The sequence below is a fragment of the Acipenser ruthenus genome, chromosome 16, assembly GCF_902713425.1.
Source record: "Acipenser ruthenus chromosome 16, fAciRut3.2 maternal haplotype, whole genome shotgun sequence".
Classification (NCBI taxonomy): Eukaryota; Metazoa; Chordata; class Actinopteri; order Acipenseriformes; family Acipenseridae; genus Acipenser; species Acipenser ruthenus.
Window position 1 is genome coordinate 34,094,294 of NC_081204.1, and position 19,860 is coordinate 34,114,153.

At 38.9% G+C, this 19,860-nt stretch overlaps 1 protein-coding gene across 4 annotated transcripts in view; it reads left to right on the forward strand.

The window, feature by feature from the left end:
* Nucleotides 1-427: 427 nt before the first annotated feature.
* The window catches only part of LOC117412210 (ectodysplasin-A-like), a 51,229-nt gene continuing 31,796 nt past the window's right edge, over nucleotides 428-19,860 (forward strand). For 2 of the 4 annotated variants that reach the window (XM_058989533.1, XM_058989534.1), the window contains exon 1: nucleotides 428-928. In XM_058989533.1, the coding sequence (XP_058845516.1) occupies nucleotides 611-928 (318 nt within the window). In that variant the 5' untranslated portion in view covers nucleotides 428-610. The remainder of the gene's footprint in view (nucleotides 929-19,860) is intronic. The other 2 variants (XM_058989531.1, XM_034020357.3) reach the window with 1 other exon arrangement.

The following is a 19,860-nucleotide window of genomic DNA, read 5'->3' on the forward strand; positions in this document are numbered from 1 at the left end:
GCATCATATGTGTCCCTGTTTACCTAATGTATTTTCCTCTGAAAGAGGTTATTCATTTTGAGTAGGATTTGGTTAAAATAAAATGGTATATGTATACAAACCATAACTTTATTTTTATAGGGAACTTAATTCCTCATGTATGACAGATTTGAATATATATATATATATATATATATATATATATATATATATATATATATATATATATATATATATATATATATAACACAACCAAGAAGACTATGGCATCAAGTTATCTATCAGTTCCCACATGTTCGGTAAATAATGGCACATTTCAAAAGCTACAACTTCCTCCACTTTCACTGAATTCTCAAAAGAGTGGAGGGGGTGGAATTCTGAGAGGCTGCGTATCCGCCAGCACCCAATGAGAGGCTCGCGGGGCGGTTCCAAACACCGGCCCTGCAGCTAATGATTGACGCGGTTTGCAAAGCTTGGTCATTTACTGATCAGGGAAAAGATCAGAGTTGCGCTAAGAGTATTTCATGCAGGCACCGCCACGTAAATCACTGCTCATTAGCGGATCAGACCCCAGAAACGAATTGATTATGGTGAAATAGCAAAGCCTGACTTCATTTATATATAGAAAAAGATGGCATCTAAGAGCTTTACAGAAAAGTTGACAAACTTGGAGCAGAAAACCCTGAAGCCCGAACTTCCTGTAACCTGCAAGTGCCGGAAACAATGTAACAACTGCAAGATCTTCCTGGGGTTCTTCGTGCTGTCCCTCTGGTTGCATCTGGTCACTCTGTTTTTCTATTGGGATCTCAGGTCTGAGGTGAAACGCGAGCTGTTGCACAAAAACAGAGAGGAATTCGTGACCCCGGACGCACATGACTTTAAAGAGCAGGAGTCTCCCGGAGTCGAGCTTTCGGACCTTCACTACTCTGCACTGCTGGAGGGTGACGAGGTAAACACTCTTTCAGTGTGGTCATTAGGTACCGAATACTAGTGGCACAGCCTGTAAAATATGCTTCTATGTCCAGTTTATCCAGTGGCTGAATAATTAAGGATCATTAATATAGATGTGTTTCAGATTAATGTCATGAGTGGTACTTTTTAAAGGAACCATTCTTTATAATGCAGTGGAATTTCCAAAAATAAAGAACTGTATTGCCAGGTGCAGTCTTGCTGCCGATACCTGTCACGTATTGCAAACCTACTTCTAGAAAACTGAAGGTGACTGTTCCTGTCATTTTACCACACAGGAACCGGGAAATACATTCATGAATCATTCAGGGAGTATAGTCGCGGGGTTTTTACCAAAGCATGCATGCACAGCACCTACCTACCAGTGTCATGATTGTTTCAGTAATGCTTGCAAGCACACATATCCACAAAAACGGAACTGAAAATCGTCGAGAATCTTTAATTAGGTGGTGAGGGCATTCATACCTGAAAGAAAGACTTATCATTTTTACAGCGGCCATTGAAACACTGTAGCATTGAGAGGTCGGTGACACAGAAGACCAGACACCTAACTGCTGCTTTTCCTCCTGTGGGTTCGGTGTGTGAGGGAGAGAGAGAGATACTGGTGTCATTAACATGTTTAACTGCAGTTCCAAGCCCCGTGTTGCATATGGCCAGTGTGTCAAATTCACTTAATGAACAATTTCCAGTTTACTTCGCCACGGAAGTCACGTGACACAACCAGACCCATCTCTCACTGCAGTCCGAAATGTCACAGTACAGGATACAATGCTTAAAAAAAAAAAAAAAAAAAAAAAAAAAAAAAAAAACGCACACAGAGCTTTTCAATCTTTCTATACAGGTTATAATCTTAAAGCAGACAGGTGTTAATCTTTGGAGAAATGGGACGTGCCAGTAATAAAAGATAAATTGCAGTCTGCACATAGATTACTATAACTTGATAGAATACATTTTAATATCACATCCCTGTGTATTCACTGCCTTGTGCGAAATCAGAAGCTGGCAGACAGTGCTTTATGTATAATGGTACAGCTGGTTTAGTTTCTGGCTATTGAGGGTTTATATATATAATATATATATATATATATATATATATATATATATATACATTGTCAAAGGAAACCATATATGCCCCATATATGCTTTGTACTGGAATGATCAGAAATGAAGCCTTCCACAAAATAAAATATATGTCAAGTACCAAACCAACATCACAATTGAAGTCCTTTGCTGTGCGACTGTAATGACAAAACCCATTGCATTTTGACCATGACGTTTCTGTCACAAGAAACTTCTGGCATTGGGGAAATACAGGGCAACTTGAAACTACAAGAGTGTGATGCTTCTATTCTGAGAATCCCAGTATGCAAATATACCTAAATGATTGTTTGATATGAAAATGGCCTGTAGCATTCTGGGTCATGAAGGACAGTCAATGGCACTGCATTGGGTTTGTCAGAGATGCACCTTGGAAAACAGGTCATTAAGTAAACAGGACAGGAAACAGTCCTTGCTTGTGGTTTGCATCCCCTCACGTTAAACTGATCTCCTAGGCCGGGAGATGCTTCTGCTTTGTTGAGGCAGGTAAATACAGATTGGAGTCGGTGATCAATCCATTCATGAAGATTTAAAGTTAATGCAAGTTTTCCCTGCATTTGCAAAAGAGCAAGTAAATTCCACACCTTGAAAAAACTTCCTGCACAGCAAGTTCAACTAGGAGAACAATGCAGCACGAATAGCATTGTACAGTACACCTGTCTGTGCATTAAAATATGAATGAGCCACATAACACCTCGATCACCTCTTTAGAACATGGTCCTAAGGCAAAGAAAGTGCAAAGTTTGGGAGGCTGCAACCTTTATCTTCAGCCAGACATGGGGTTATAATGCAGCTTGGGAGCTGAAAGTACAGGTGGCTAGCTGAGAGAAGTATGGGGGTTGCTCTGCAGGTTCATACATATTGTCCTGAATTTTGCAAAACAGTTTAAAGCTTTGTATCTACTTAAGCACTGCTGTTTACAGAGGAGGACAGTGGAACATAAGAATACAGAAGCCTTGCTGAGTAAACTTGAGGCACTTGAAGCTACTTGTCTAAACTAGTAGGCAGAGACCAAGAATGCCACAAGAATGTGGGCACACATATGAACAGCAGATAAGCCAAGCACTTCGGCACGCACCTGACACATTTATATCTGACTGTTGCTATAAAAAGGAGGATTGTTTTTTTTAAGGTTGCCAAGAAAAAGATAACCACGGTTTAGTGGCATTGTAATATGCAAAAGCTAGAGCTTTGGCGTAGTGTTGCTTATTGCTTCGTCTGTATTTTTCACTAACATCGCAAGAGATTTTTGCTTTATTCTTCTGTCCCAGAGTGGTTGTTTTATAAGAGGAATATACTTTTATTTTCACTCAAAGAAATATCAGTGCATCCATAAAAACTCTCAATCATAAAATAAGTGGCGCAGCGCTAAAGATAAGCTCAGTAGCAATTTAGACAAACGACGGGAAGTCATTATCATTGTCTTTATACTTTTTACAAATATCAACTGACGGGAACGCTGACAGCTTTGAGAAATTGAGTGCAGTTAAAATACCAGAAAGGAAGAAAAAAAAATATGAAAGAACACGACAGGAAATGTACAGCCTCCACATGGCCCTCGCCAGCACTGCAGTCACAGACACTGAGTTTCAGGGCTTGTCACAGGCTTGTCACTGGAACCGCCTCAGATACCACAGCTTAGCCTCTAACCTTCCTAACAGCTGTGATGGAAAAAATGCTGAATTCACTTTCTTTCTGAACTTGCTTCTTAACAGAATGCAGTGCATTGACATTATTATTATTATTATTATTATTATTATTATTATTATTATTATTAATAATAATAATAATAATAATAATAATAATAATAATAATAATAATAATAATAATTATTATAATAATTATAATTATAAAAATAAATAAACAATTGTTATTATTATCAGCAGACACCCTTACCCAGGATGACTTACAATTACAAAATATCACAGTACAAAGTATCCTATTACAAAATATCTCATTGTAAAGTATCGCATTACAGAGTATCACATTACAGATAAGAGCAAAGTACAATAAAATCAGTAGCAAAAGATCAAATTCAGATAAGAGCAAAAAAAAAAAAGAGACTACAGTAAATAATTGCATGTAAGAGAATGATTTCAAATAAGAGCAACTACAAAACTGTGAATACAGATAGCTGTAAGAGTAAAGTTAAATACAAGACACACAAAGTAGTTATAATTAAGAGCAGTAATAGAATACGACAGTGCAAGTACAAGCTGATGCAAGTACTGGTACAATTGGGTTCCATATAGTCCAGTATAGTGGAGAGTTGTGAGGTTTACAGATGCTGTCTGAGCATCCTGTGCGTGTGCTGGTGTGCTAAGTGAATATGCAGCTGACGTCCTGTGTCTTAAAATAATAATGCAATCAAATCATAAAATGATACGGTACAATCTGTAAAAGTTTAGAGGGTCAAACGTTCCAGCTAGTACTTTCATCAGTGTAAAGCTGAAACGTTAAACTACTTGACCATTATTATTATTATTATTATTATTATTATTATTATTATTATTATTATTTATTATGATGATGATGATGATGATGTTTCCATTTATAGTTTTTATATAGTTTTACTTAAGGTGAGTTAAACAGGTTATCAGACTTGTTGAAATGCGCTAGCCAATGGCTGCTGTGCATGTGAAACCTTGACCCTTGTGTGGAAGGAATTCTGAGTGAGCAGGGCACGGTTGACTGGCACAATAAACCCTGGCATGCAGTGGGTAAATAATCTACTTCCTCTGATCTGATACCTTGGGCATAGTGGCAGCCCTCCAGAAAGCTATTTGAACTCTCCCAGGGAAGGCAGTGGAAGGCTAGGGCACCAGGACCGGACTACCTTTTTAATTAAATCAAACAGTATGTTATGTAAAGGAATGCGATCCCTCACAGGAAATGACCTTAATGTCTCCATTGTGCAAAGGGGCAATTGCACTCTGCTTCGTTATAATGCAGGGGAGGGAGCAGGGCATAAAGCTAGTGTAGTAGATGCATGCTGGAAACTGCATTAACTGTATTGTAATTGGAGCTGCAGTGGATACAATTGCAAAGTTGTGCTATGTGTGTGTGTTGAGCATCTTTCCAGAGACTCTCACTATAGTTTTCAACACCCTGCAATTGTATTAGTGTTGAGAGAGACAGTGTTGTATGAGACACTGTCGTTATGGATTCTGCCTCTTCAATTCTGAATACTATGTATATTTATTCGAAATGTATGGAAGCACCCATTTTAATAAAGCCCAATACTTGAGAAGGAGTTTTTAAAATAGACCCAGTAGGTTGTGTCTCTATATTAAACAGCTGTTGTCAGACAGCACATCTCATACAGGCTGCAACTTGTAAATGAGATGATTTCAGTTGGGGCTGCTGCTCTAGTCAGGTGGGGTTGTGTTGCTCTTCAGTGAGGGCTCACGGAGTTATTGCAATGTGATCTACGTTGCTTTCCTCTCAAGTCTCTAGCAAGTATCTTTTTTTGTTGTCGTTGTTTTTCTTTTGTCTGCGACCACAGCTTCCTGATGCATAATAACTCTGAGCTGTGGTCACATTCATGACGTACGTTCTGCTTTATTTAGAAAGGTTTTTATCCTGGTGAATTACACCCGTCTCAGTTGACTTGGTTTCTGCAACCAATACAGAATTGAATGAATACAATATGTGTCGCTGTGCTGGGGAGTGTCTGTCTTTCCAGCATTTCATCCAAGGTAACTGAGGCATCCTTACTGTCCATTGCCTTGAAAGTGTTCTGTGCTCCAGACACACAATATTTATATGAAGTACTGTATGTGTCTACCCATAGCTGCCTAATTGATTATTGCTTTCCATAAAACAAAATTATTAAAGGCTGATTACAAAATAAAATACAGTACAGTCTTGCCAGTCTAACCCCCGTCAGTCCGAACTGACCTATAAGCTGAACTGTGCTACCTTAATGAAATGCATGCTGACAGCAGCTGTATTAACAAAACTTCAATATTGTATTTATATGAAAGTATTTAAAACATTTACAGATGCCTCTGTATTTTAATTTGAAACAGTTATTACTGATTCTTTTTATTACATTTAAGAATCAAAAACATAGTACTAACTACGCTCAGTACCTCGAACAAATCTCTAACCGGAACAGGGTCAGATCCCAACTGGATCGGATTACTGAGAGTCTTCCGAACCATAACAAGGCTGTCATCGGATCTGAACAATCCCTAAACCAAAGTATGCTTGCTGTAAGTTAGTCTGGTACATCTGTCCCTAGTGACATTCAGTCCAGGTGTGGTATGTGCGTGTTTTCAATTAAAGGCTTCTGGAATGCTGGGGACTGACTGAAAAGCACATTTTGTAACAATTGTAAGTCGTCCTGGATAAGGGAGTCTGCTAAGAAATTAATAATAATACTTAACGGAAGAATGAAAAAAAATGAAAAATGTGACCTTTAGAAATCTAACATGAAATACTGTACTACTATTCTGACTTCCGGTAGACTGAAAAGCACCAGAGAACTGGGAAACAGCGCTGCTCATAAAACAGCACTGTGTTCATATGGCTGTAAAACTGCTGGAGAATGAATGCTTAGCTGAAGTATGGGACTCCATCTAATATTGCGAGGAAAGAAAAGTCAGTGAAAACAGCTCTCCGTTCGCAGAATACAGCTCTGGCCCATTTTGCATCACTCTAGAAAATTAACTCATTTTGCTTTGTAAAGTTGAATAAAACCTGCTGAATAATGTTATGTTAACATATTAAATTACATACAGCTTTGTAGTTTATTTGATTACACAATGTGACATTTTGAAATCTAACATAAAATACTGTAATACTATTACGGCTTTGGGGAGACTTTTGCAATTATCATTTTGTAGTTTCTTTGATTACATGTTCAATAAAAGATCTCAAAATGATGTTCACATAGGTTTTTTTTTTTTTTTATGTCTCAAACCTGAAGTGTTAGGTGATGCTAACCCTTTGGCCGTAGCCGTAGTTGGAAATCGCTGGAACACAGCTGAGCAGAGCGATGCTGGGCAGTCCAAACATTTGTCATATCAAAACAAATAGAAAGAAAGGGGCCCGGAAAGTTCATTCTCAGTACAAATGAATCCGTTTTGGTTTTGAAAAGAAAAAATAAAATTGATTTTAAAAGTGTTTTTAAAGTAAACAACAAAAACACAAAGTGTCAGTGGGAGCAGTGGTTTAGTCTGGTGACTGTTTCTCACGAGGCCTGTGTTTGTTTAGGCTGGTGAGATCCGGTACCATATTAGCTCCCTATGGGTGTGGGATTATTTGGGGTTTCGCTGGTGGTCGTCTGGGTATTTATCATTGGAAGCCTCATGAGTCGGAGAGAGGCAGTGTGAAAGCTGGTGACAGTCAGGCTCAGCTGGCATTCCTGAAACCAGGAAGGGCTCTCTGAGGCTGCCGTCCTCCTTGCTCAGCGTTCCTCTCATCCCACACCCTGCTGGAGAACCAGGAAAGCTTCTCATTAGCGGGATTAGTGCCGCTAGTGAATGGAACTGCACAGAAGGAGGGATTGGATCGCTGGGGAGACCATTCACTACAACCAACACACACAGCAGACTCGTCGAGGTGATGCTACTACTGCAGCTGAAAAAGGGTCCGATGATAACCAATGAGCCTTTGTATATGCAGTACCAGCCTTAGTCTTGAGTTGGCAAATTAAAAACTACAAAAACAGATTAAAACTGAATGCAAATGAATTATTTTTTTTGTCATCCTTTTGCAAATGTACAGTAAGGAGGAAACGTAGTGCAGTGCCAGGTGAGAGGCAGTCGAATAGGGCTTAAAAACAGTAGAATTTGAAAAAGAGCTTTATTAAAAACCTTTACTTTTGATATTTTTGGGGGAGATTGAAATAAGAAGCTCTTTGCATAACCGCTATAAATTGCCCCTGTTCCTATTGAAATAAGCATGACCCGCACAACTCAAGCACATGTTTGCAGCTGCTGAAGTGTAAACGATACACAAAGTAGGGCCTTGCAAGAATGCGTTGTTTTGCTGTTTTGATTAAGGGAATAACAAATGAGAAATTCATTCTCCCTTATGAAAAATAAGTAAGTCCACCACAGGATTTGTTATTCCATTCTTGGCAAATAAAAAAAAATAATAATACAAAAAAAATTACACAAGCTTCTGCTATGAAACCAAAAACACATTTTTCTTTGGGCCATGAAAAATGCATTCCTCCATTTTAAAAAAAGAAAAAAAGTAGTTTAATTGCAAACATTTTACCTTTCCAGTTCAAACATCAGAATCCATTTTGTAAGGACTTGGAGGAAGGCAGGGTACAATGCCGTTGCCTGCTGGCAGTATAGACCTATGGAAGCAATGCTGTAGTACGGTACGTTCTTGGGATGTTGGACAGAGGTTACCCAAGTATAAAGCTCAGCTCAGGAAGTTCTGGGACCCTTGGCTGCTTCTCCTAGATCTTCCCAGAAATGTTTTTCTTCCTAATAATATATACAATAATTGCTACTTGCAGTACATATCTATACTTTTGAGTACAGCTGCCACAATTACCTGCTTACAAAGTAACACTATAAATAAACCACGTAAATGCACACTGTTTGGTTCATTTGATCATCTGGTTGAGAGAATGACGTGCATTTGAGTGAAACTAAAAAATATGTTAATCTAATAGGCAAACGCTTCGACGAAAGCTTCTGAAACCAGCCGTACGTGTTCTATCCAAGTGTTGCTAGATTTTTCCTTTAATACTGGCCCTCCATTTAAATGTCCCATAGAAGCACATTGCTGGGTGTCTGAGTTTTAGCTCTTTCTTGGGTAAAGCTAGAAGCAGAATAGAGTTTGAGGGAAAGTTATTCTAGCAATGAAAATCCCCATTCTCTCTGAGGCGGTCCTGTCAGCAGTGTCCGGGTGGTAAGAAGAACTTCAGCATTTTACTGTGTTTCAGAAATTAACAGATGTGAAGAGAATAATCTGAGCATCATCCCCTTCGTCCCAATTGCTAGCGTTTGATAAACGTGTGTGATGTCAAGCTGTACAAGGGGAGTGTTACATGTGTTTTGGGAAAACCACACAATCCCCTTGTTTGTGGACAGATCATTTGTTAGATAGTATGTTGTGGTTTGTTTTAAACTGTTGTGCTGAAACTTCAAATGTGCAAACAAGCTTATTTATAATGTTGAGGAAATGGAGTCTCTGCAGTATTAAAAAAATAAAATAAGAGCATGTGTCTCAGCGATTCTGAGAGTTAAATAACTTTTGTAGCCTGGGACTCATGTTGTGAAGGATTTGGGGTAGCCTGCCGGTTTGTTGGATGAAACGGTTCTGATTTTTCCCTCCTTATACCATAGATGTTGCCTTCAAGTCATTAAAAGAAAGGGTTCTTTGAGTATTTGAAATCCATTGTGTCTGGTTGTCTGGGGAACTTGCAACGTAGTAATCTTAGAGAGAAACGTCACTGTTTTGTAGTGAGTTTTTTTGTCATTTTACTTGTAAAATAAAAGTATGTCAGTATCATTTGTCTTAATTAGGAATTGCAATCTAGGGCGGAAATCATTTGGCATCAGTGAGTTTTGAAGCCACAGCATTTCCAAAGCTCCCTGGAAATTGTTCTGCAGCACTTGGCACAGAAGAACCTGTCACTCAGGGCGCACTGTGAGCGCTTATCACAACAAAGAGACTCCAATCGTTTCTTAATTGAGAAATGTTACTGATTTCAAAGGTTTCCTTCATTTAAACAGTAATGATGTAAAACAATCCATGCTATTGGGAGTGGGTGAGTGGCAGGCTCTGTTACACTGTTTAAGATGCTGTGGCTTTGAATCATCATCCTCATTTGCACAAAGTGATTGCGCACTTATTATCCAATTGCAGCGACATTGAGAGGTTTCTGTACTTAATCGCATCTTATTACACATGGTTTTCTACACAAGGGAACCCTGTTGTCTGTAGATTTATGCACAGGATGATTACTTGTACAATTCCACTGTGTGTTGTATAATCTATAATACCTGGCATGTTTTTCATGTGCAGCTATCACCAAAAGATTTGCATCAGCCTCTATATAGAATGAACTCATTTTGCTTCATGAAGTTGAATGAAACCTGCTGAATAATGTTACGTTAAAACATTGAATTGCATACCGCTTTGTAGTTTTCCAGATACTTTTACTCATATAAGAAAATATTTTATAACTGCTCGGAGTCAAACTTGCTCTTATACCTTACTGTATTCTTTATTTTGCTTTTATTTGAATTTGATCTTATTGTACTTTCATAACTGCTCTTATCTGTATTATAATATTCTGTACTGTGATATTTTATAATACGATAACTTGTAATGTGATATTTTATAATGCAATACTTTGTACTCTGATATTTTGTAACAATTGTGAGTCGCCCTGGATAAGGGCATCTGCTAAGAAAATAATAATAATAATAATAATAATAATAATAATAATAATAATAATAATAATAATAATACTTTACAGAAGAATGAAAACAATTGAAAAGTGACTTTTAGAAATCTCACACTACTATTCTGACTTCCGATAGACTGAAAAGCACCAGAGAACTGGGGAACAGCGCTGCTCATAAAACAGCACTGTGTTCATGTGGTTTGGGCAAGACGTTGTTTCACCTGAGTGACTGCAATGACATCATACACGTTTATTCTCAGGGTTAAGCAATAATGGACACTACTCTCGATTTATTTTCTCAAAATAAATGTTTATAAATAAAATAAGTTATTCATTCCATGATTACCAGTAGTAAGAAAAATGCACCTGATAACTTTAGTTAATGAAATGTTTTCCTCGAGTCACAAAAACAGTTGGAAATAGTTGATAAATGTAATTCTCTATGGTTGTTTAAATAGTGTTACATTTTCCATGCACACAGTACGATAGCTATGTTTGATTTCTATCCCGAGATTAGTTTAAATCGTCTGATTTAGCGTCCTCCTCCATACGAAGCTATAGGGCCATAAGGTTTGTAGTAAAAACACGAAACAAATGTTAAGTTAATTATACGTATTTTTTGCAAACTTAAACTGGAAAAAATCAATTTCTCTAAAAAGAAAAAAAAAACATTCACGACAAACAATGCTGATAGCTTTAGACAAGACACTGAGAAGTCCACTGCAAAGTTGGCAAAGACCCAATGTATCGCATGTGATAAATATTTGCATACTATTTTCTTAATGGTGGAAAAATATGATCAATTAAATTAAAAAAGATGAAAAAGACTGAAAACGACATAACGTACCAGATTTGAACGGGCACTTTCCTTCTGAAGGTGTTTAGGCATGCATGAAACGGTGTGCTACGTACCACTTTTAATCCGCATACCTGAAAATAACACGACACCAGTACTTGACGATACTCAGACACCGACAATTTATGTGAAACTGAAGATCTTGTTTGCGCGAGGTTTCTGAAAAATGTAGCCCGTTATCAGCAAAAAATATTTAGGGTTGGGTGGAAAAAATAGGGTTGGTCGGGTAACCGGAACCACACATATTTTCATTTGGCATTACATGTTAAATAAAAGATCTAATTTGTGTATAAAAAGTCATTTTACATTTTTTTTTTTTTTTTAATTGTCTCAATGGTAAAATTCTAGGTGATGCAAAACTTGGGCAGATCTGAAATAAGAGGTTTAGAAATGACTTGATGCATTAGTGTGTCAGGGCATACTGCATGGAGCTTATCGGGCAACGTGGATTTGATGTCATTTTCACAGTCCAAACAAGTAAGATATGCTTAAATGTCAGTTGGTTAAAGTAACAGCCGTTCATGCCCACCGCTGAGAATCAAAGTGATTGGCCCTAAGTTGGTTTATTTACAACCTAATTACATGGTGAGTTTTGATTGCTTAATGAGATGATGTTTCTGTGTTGGTGGTAGAGACATGAAGTGTGCCTCCCTTATGCAACAAACATCCATGTGCAGCTGCAGAACTTCAAAAGAGCCACCCGTGCTTCATGGGCTTCAGTGTGCTCTGAGCTGGATTCCCTTTCATATCGGTTACTTCTACTTACTCCTAGTGTTGTCTAATATAACAGTCTAACAGCAGCACTGAGAAACTACAAGTATCATTGCGGTTCTGTATGTGGCAGGGGTGAACTGTTATAAATAGTGTTCAGTTTTATCATTGCGGTTCTGTATGTGGCAGGGGTGAACTGTTATAAATAGTATTTCGTTTTGTTTTCTGCAGGGGGTGTGCATGATTCATGTGTGCCAGGCTCATTGCACAGTGCTGTAGCTCTGTACAGCAGCCTCATTAATAAACTACTGAAGAGAGAATAGTTCCTTCTGAAGTTCAGTGAGTGATCGTACTCAGCCTTTTTACTGCAAACTCCATTGAAGTTGAATTCCATTAGGAAACCTGTATACAATTCTTCACATAGGGCACTCCTGTGTATTTTAACTACAATCTTATGTTTCCACTGCAGAAAAGTATTCACCCAAATAATGTTCAAAATAAGAGTTTAAAGTCATTGTTTTTGGATTTCCTTTACCTGTATAAAGCTCAGTTTGTGATTAGTCAATGTTCTATGTTGTTATCAGTAGTGTCCATTTGAAGTTTGCTTAGTAAGTGCTTACTCTTAACTATCTCGTATACTTCTGAAAAGATCTACACTTGAAGCTGGAAGTGAGTGCGGCCGAATAAGATTGTAACTCTCGTATACTTCTGAAAAGATCTACACTTGAAGCTGGAAGTGAGTTGGGTGTGGCCGAATAAGATTGTAACTCTCGTATACTTCTGAAAAGATCTACACTTGAAGCTGGAAGTGAGTTGGCTGTGGCCGAATAAGATTGTAACTCTCGTATACTTCTGAAAAGATCTACACTTGAAGCTGGAAGTGAGTTGGGTGTGGCCGAATAAGATTGTAACTCTCGTATACTTCTGAAAAGATCTACACTTGAAGCTGGAAGTGAGTGCGGCCGAATAAGTTATTGCTGGAATCAAGAATGCGGGAAAAAAAATCTTGATTGCATCCTTTCTTTCATCTAGCTGGGCTCATCATATTACAAAAATGTCTAAACAAAGACCGACTCGGCTCATGTTGCCTTGACAGCAACACACATTCCATATTTCTGTCACGCAACTCCTCTGAATTTAATAACAAAAAGGAAAAGAAAGATTGATGCAATACCCAAAGGGTGCTGGGCTTTATGATGAATTTACATCGCCAGTGTCTTGCCGCATAAAGATGAAATGCTGTGAGAAACTAATTAGATAGGTCATAAATTGTATCTTTCTTCTCTTCTTTTCAAAATGATTGATAATTCTTTCTTTGGTCCAAGGCTGTATGGTTACAATTCTTTTTGGATTATTAATTGTTTTTATTAAACAAGCCTAATTTTCAAGTCTTGTGCTTTATAGCCTGTGATGCCTGGTAATATCACATTTATTTTCCTATAACAACTAACATATTTCATTGAAATTCTGTAGTTAAAGTATTTATTTTTTACATATTTATTTCATAAGGCATCAGATTTCTTATTGCATTCATTGAAATTGAATCTTGGCATATGTAGTCATTACCATTTAAGGCCATTCACCCTTAATATACCTCCTTTCCAAATCAACGTTGATTTATAACAAGCTGTTTTCTCAATAGGTGCTATACTAATTAACACAATACAAAAAGGTTGGTGTATGTGTTGCGCAGCGGGTTACAGTGGCTGGAACAAAATAGTTCCATAAGTCGTACCTGTCGTGCACTTGCATTGGCTACATACTGTGAGAGTCACATGTGCAGTTTTGAAAGAAACACATGTTGTAGCAAACGTATTTTTTTTTATATATATTTCAAAGTCAGTTCCATGGAGAGGTTTGTAATCTGAGCTTAAAATGTGTCCCATTTCATGACCTGTGCTGTAGGTAGTGAGATTCATTTCCTAAGAGTAGCTGACAAGCAAGCAAGCCCATTATAACTTGATATACCCCACTGAGTGCCAGCCCATTGCAGTATTCCAGTTTGATATCAGTGCTGCACAGAGACCAGTATACAGGATTGTCTTTTTCTTTTCTTTTCTTTTCTTTTTTGTATAACTTGGCTGTGAACTGTCTCCCAACAGCCAGCAAAGTGATGCTATTCCTGACAAAAGAAATGCATTTTGATGGTATATGATTTCAGGAAAGTCTCCTTGTCTCTTGATAAAACACATCTCAGCAGTTTTTCATGTGCATTGGCAAGCTGACTGTGGGTAACAGTACCAATGTTCTGCAAGACTCTACAAGAGAGCTGTCACCTTGTCTTCCAAAAAATCATCAGGAATGAAATTAAAAATGCCAGTGACATGTAATCATAGTCAGAAAAGAACAAAGGGGCATTAATATTAATTAGCTCTGAAGGAGCATGATAGAAGTAATCTGTGTCTTTCTTAACCCGTTCTTTGGAGTCGTCCTCCAAGGCTCTGCATCTCTTGGCTGCTGTTTCTCTTTTGTTCGCTTCTGTTCTGCGGTTTGTTTATGCCATGTATTCATTTATGCACGAGGTCTTTCTTTGTGTGGCACAGTTTGTGATCTTTAGATACAGATACCTATTTGCTTGTGTTGCTGAAGACATGGCAGAATGAAAAGGATGTCAGTTTTATACAGGGTTAAGCAGAAGAAAATAAATAGGGTGGTGTTTTTTTTTCACTTCACCTCTTTTTTTTAAAAAGTCCTTGTGTACCTTTTGATTTATAATAGGATTGTTAAGAGGATGTTTCTTTTGAAGGTATGGTAGACTCTGCCACCTTCTTTTACAAGGTGTGATGAATGGTTACATGGTTAATAAAGGTCATGCACAGTGTCCCTTCATAACACTTTAAACATCTTGTAAATGAGTGTAACCCGTGTGGGCCCTACACTCCTATTGACAGTGCTATGGTAGGTGCATTTCAGATTTTGTCTTGTCCTTTTGGTATATTTAGTTTGAAATTGCTATACCCTCGTCCAGAGAAAGTGAAGCTGACAGTGTTTGACACTACGTGAGGATTTGTTTTCATTTCCAGCTCTTGAAATATTAACTTTTGTTTCAGCAAGTAATTAAAAGAAAACAAATGATCGTCCTAATTACCCCGGGAAACCTCACAGGGTGCTGGGCATATGTAAACCCTTTCAACACTGGCATGACAGCTTTTTTTTTTGTATTTTTCAAAATGTTATTGCTGGAAGTGGCTTTATCATAACATATTTAATCCAGTCTTACTGTTTATGTCTGTTTCTCATCTGTTTCTGTAAATGAAAAAAGAGTCAAATTCAGTTTGCAATACAATTGTGTTAATTCAGGCAATGCTTTTGCTTCCAGCGGTTGGTTCGACAAATGTGAACCATGTGTGCTGAACTGCAGCGCTCGTGGTTGCCTGATGGAAATGCAGGTGTACTGCCGCAGCACGAGCTGGGAATCCCTTGAAACATGTCATGCTTTTATCTGTTTTGTAACCCAGAATTTGAGACAAGGAAATATGTGTGAGATTAATTTAACATCCCCTTGCTGGGGATGCATATTCCGTATGTCATGCTTTGGCATGCCAAATAACCTTTCATTCAAACGCACTGTTACATGCTAAGCTGTTTTGCTAGTGTCACAATCTAGGAGTATATGAGACTGTGTCTGGTGTACCCGAGACTTTACTTTATGGAACAGCTCAAATGTAGTGCTTTTGGAAGTTGGGGTTTGTATATCAGTGACATACTTTTTTTTTTTTGTTTAATTCATCCAAATCAGGGGAAAAAATATTGATAGATTAAAATATGCTGTTCACTGACCTTTTTTCAACTTCTAAGTGTTTAAACTGCGTTCTCATATGACCTGTAAGTGCATGCATTTCTTAATTCTGACAAGTTGTTACAGCCAGTACTGCAAAAATATCATCTAAATACTGTATAAAACAAAAGCAACCTCTTTACCATGCCTAAACTGTAGCATTTCAAGCATGGACAGGTGCTTCTGTGATGAGCAAGGTGGAATTGCGTTCCTGTCTTTGTGACGTTGAGAGCCAGTCAGAGAAGGAGAGGTTTCTAAAAGGCGGAGGAGTGAAAATCAGCCCTTGCTGTTGCTTTTCAGCAGATGTGGGGCCACTTTGCAGAATGTGTTTCATGTGGTTTCTGGTTCTCTCAAGCTGAGATTGCTGAAAGCCACAACGTGCGTAGTCTCTGCCAGGAGGAAGGGCTGGCTGTTCTGTTGGGGGAAAAAAAAGAAAAAACATTGAGGTAGCAGGTGGAAAAACACATTTAACAGGCTTGCTGGCAGGTGCTCTGAAGAGTGCCGTGGCCTAAAGGTTTAGGTAGGGAACTCAGCACGGAGAATAGGATGAACATTTGATATCTGGATATAAGCCAATGAAAACAAGATGTGGCTACAGGGGTGCTCTGGAACCGCTACAGAGGTGCTCTGGAACCGCTACAGAGGTGCTCTGGAACCGCTACAGGGGTGCTCTGGAACCGCTACAGGGGTGCTCTGGAACCGCTACAGAGGAGCTCTGGAACCGCTACAGGGGTGCTCTGGAGCCGCTACAGGGGTGCTCTGGAGCCGCTACAGGGGTGCTCTGGAGCCGCTACAGGGGTGCTCTGGAGCCGCTACAGGGGTGCTCTGGAGCCGCTACAGGGGTGCTCTGGAGCCGCTACAGGGGTGCTCTGGAGCCGCTACAGGGGTGCTCTGGAGCCGCTACAGGGGTGCTCTGGAACCGCTACAGGGGTGCTCTGGAACCGCTACAGGGGTGCTCTGGAGCCGCTACAGGGGTGCTCTGGAACCGCTCTTAATCGTATGCAGTCGTTTTCTTTTTACGTGGCACAGATACATACTGCACATGGATGCGCTCAGCACAGATGATCAGGGTTGGCGGCATCAGAAAGCTGTTTTTTTTTTTTTTTCCCCTTAAACTTCCCATGGAATTTTGTGGCTCCAATTATAAGTACAGATTGATTTCCTGGATCACCTTTTAAGTACTGATCGATTTCCTAGATCCCCTGTAGATGTGGTGCTGGCCAGCTTGCCTCCCTCCGTACCCAGGCCCCTGTACTGGCTGGATTAGCACCAGTCAGCTGTTACTTGTATTGGAAGTGGGCAGCTGGAAGATCCTTCTATGAAGCTTGGCAAGGGGCTCATTCTGAACTTTTTAATTTTACCCCCTGAAGACAGCCGTGTCCCACTAAAAGCCGCTTATGATCATCCAGAGCGTTGTCAAATTTGATGTCCAAAAGCCTTCGTGCTTTCATGACTAGAAACAGCTGTGCCGCATTATTGGAACGGGATGAGATAAAGCGTGCGTCTGAAGTCTCCCGGGCTTACTGCTAATATGAAGAAATGTCTGATGTCAGTTACAGGGCAGCTTGGCTCATGACAAAACATTTCTCATTTGTCATGTCGGAAAACCTAATAGAAATGATTGTTCATAGCTTGATTGATTGATTTCATTCTCTTGCGTAAGGCAACGAACCCTTGAGCAGGATCTGTGATATGCTTTTCTTTTCATGTTGAAGAGGAGAACGCTTGAATGCTGTACGGCCCTTTAATTGCTTTTAATATCACCTCTGTAGGTATTGTGTTTAATGCCATACAGAGGCTCCTGCTCATAGTGGCCATGTCGGGCAACTCGACAAAGACTTGATTATCCTTTGCATGATGAGTTCAGGTACATAGTTGACCTGATTTATCACGGTTTTTGCACCAAAAGGCAATTTGCACCAATGCTACGAAGCAAGTAATAATCATCTCGGAAGGTCCAATTCAGGTGCGATCATCTATCATTGCAAACTGGTAACCTCAAGCCACAGCAAGCCTGGAGACATCAGATTTATTTTTGCAACAACAGACATTGCTCTAAGTAAGTTCTTTCACTTTTTTTGTTGTTGATAATACTTCTTTATTAGTGCGCAGAAAAAATCTAACATTTACAAAAATTGACACAGGACTTAAGACTTGACTTTTCTACACTGAGTTTACCAGTGATCGTAGAGCAGTGATGTGCCCAGTTTCCTTTCCCATAAGCTGTGTATACGGGTTGTGCCTTCCAAGCCAGTGCTTTTCTGCTGCATATAAAGATGATTGGATTTGCTTGAAACATGCACAGCTGGTCCATCTGTAAGCAGTGCGGGTCTGTTGAGCACATGTTTCTAATCCAATTAAAAGAATTTTGTATGAAATAAAAAAGCCATGCATTTTGAAAGTAGTGCTGGCACCAAATAAGCTTTGTTTACTGTGTTTATAAACCAGAACCGAAAATGTGCGTGAAATGCCGGCTATTTCTCTGAGCCACACAGTTGGACCGTATTGCTGGGGCAGATGAGATCTGGACATGATCTCTCTTGTTAGGAATATTAGTCCCCTGTGTCTGTGTGTGGTGTCAAAAGAATTTTATTTTACTATGACTCAATCGTTTTAAAGGCAGGCTTAGGGAAAAAAAGTAACACCTATAATTAAAAGGAACAACACTCTTGAAAACATTCCAATTTGTGACGATTGTTTTTAATTTTATGCTGATGAAATCGGTGCATGACATTGCATGACATACACATTCGTTGGCACTGCAGTGCTAAACCACAATACAGTTTGGTTTTTTGTGGCTCCCATGTTACACCAGTGCAGTTATTTTACTGCCTTTCTCTTCCCTCTTTTAAATCTCATTCTGTCCATTGTCCATTCTGAACTACATACATGCATGCATGAGAGAATTCCTGCTTTCAACATGCCCTCACATTTCTAAGCTGTGGGTATATATGCAGATTAATGGGCTAGATTCAAATCATCATTTGTTTTCAGAAAGGGAAAAAAGCACCCAATAAAGTTACCAAACCAGACATAACTCAGACATTTAATTTCGGAGCTTCTAAATCGTCTTAAGTTGTTTCTTGTTTTCTTTAGAGTCGGTGTAGTCGAATACAAACGCAGAACCTGTGGTTGGAAGTTTTAGATAACTGTGATCTAGAAAAATGTGCCCCTCTTTCACGTGAACTGCTAAACCAATATAGAACTGGAAATGAGCCAGTTAAACCTTCTCGTGTTTGACAACGGATCACAAGACCAGATTTTTAGCTTTGGCCTGTAAAAATCCTGCTATGAGCAATACATGTTGCCTCTAATCCCTTGGAAACCTCCTTTCCAGCGTTTTAGAACCAGTTTTTAGATACTCAGAGCTATGAATGATCCCTGCCCCCACTTTTTCTCAAAGGCTGTGTAGACAGTCAGATGTCATGAAGTTGTCATATTTTCCTTGTTCAAGTGTTTTATAAATATCAAGGTCAATTAATACATTGCAGACAATGATAGAATTAGGGTTTTTGGAAAGTTGAGATGGGTTTTGTAAAGTAATGAGAACTACTTTGGTTCTTTTTGTAGAAAGGCCAAAAAACTAACGGAAAATGATTGCATTTGGACTCGTTTTCTCATGTACAAATTGTAAGAGATAATTGAGGTGATTCAGACACCCCACTGACATCTTGTGTTAGTCTACTAGCGTATTTAACACAGATTTATGTTTTGCTTTTCAGTTTAAATTCAATTGAAACGAGAGTGAGTGGTGTTCTTTTTCTCCTTTTAAAAGTACATTGGGGGCTAAAGAATACAGACAAGGCAACAGGGCTGATGATCTCGAGTCATTAGAGGCACACGTTTCGGAGGACGCGTGTGTCCATCTTCATCTCTCCCGAGTCAGCACGGGTGGCAGCGCTGAGCCTGGTTGAAATAAAAATAATCGGGCTTTCTGATACTTTTGTTGCTTTGCACATACATATCGCATAATTTAGATTTTTTTTCTGTGCAGAATTCCCTGGAGTGTAATTAAATACAATGCTGCTTGGGGTAAAACTGCTGTTTTTTAAAGTTATAGTGGTACAGTTGTTAGGAGAAAAATGG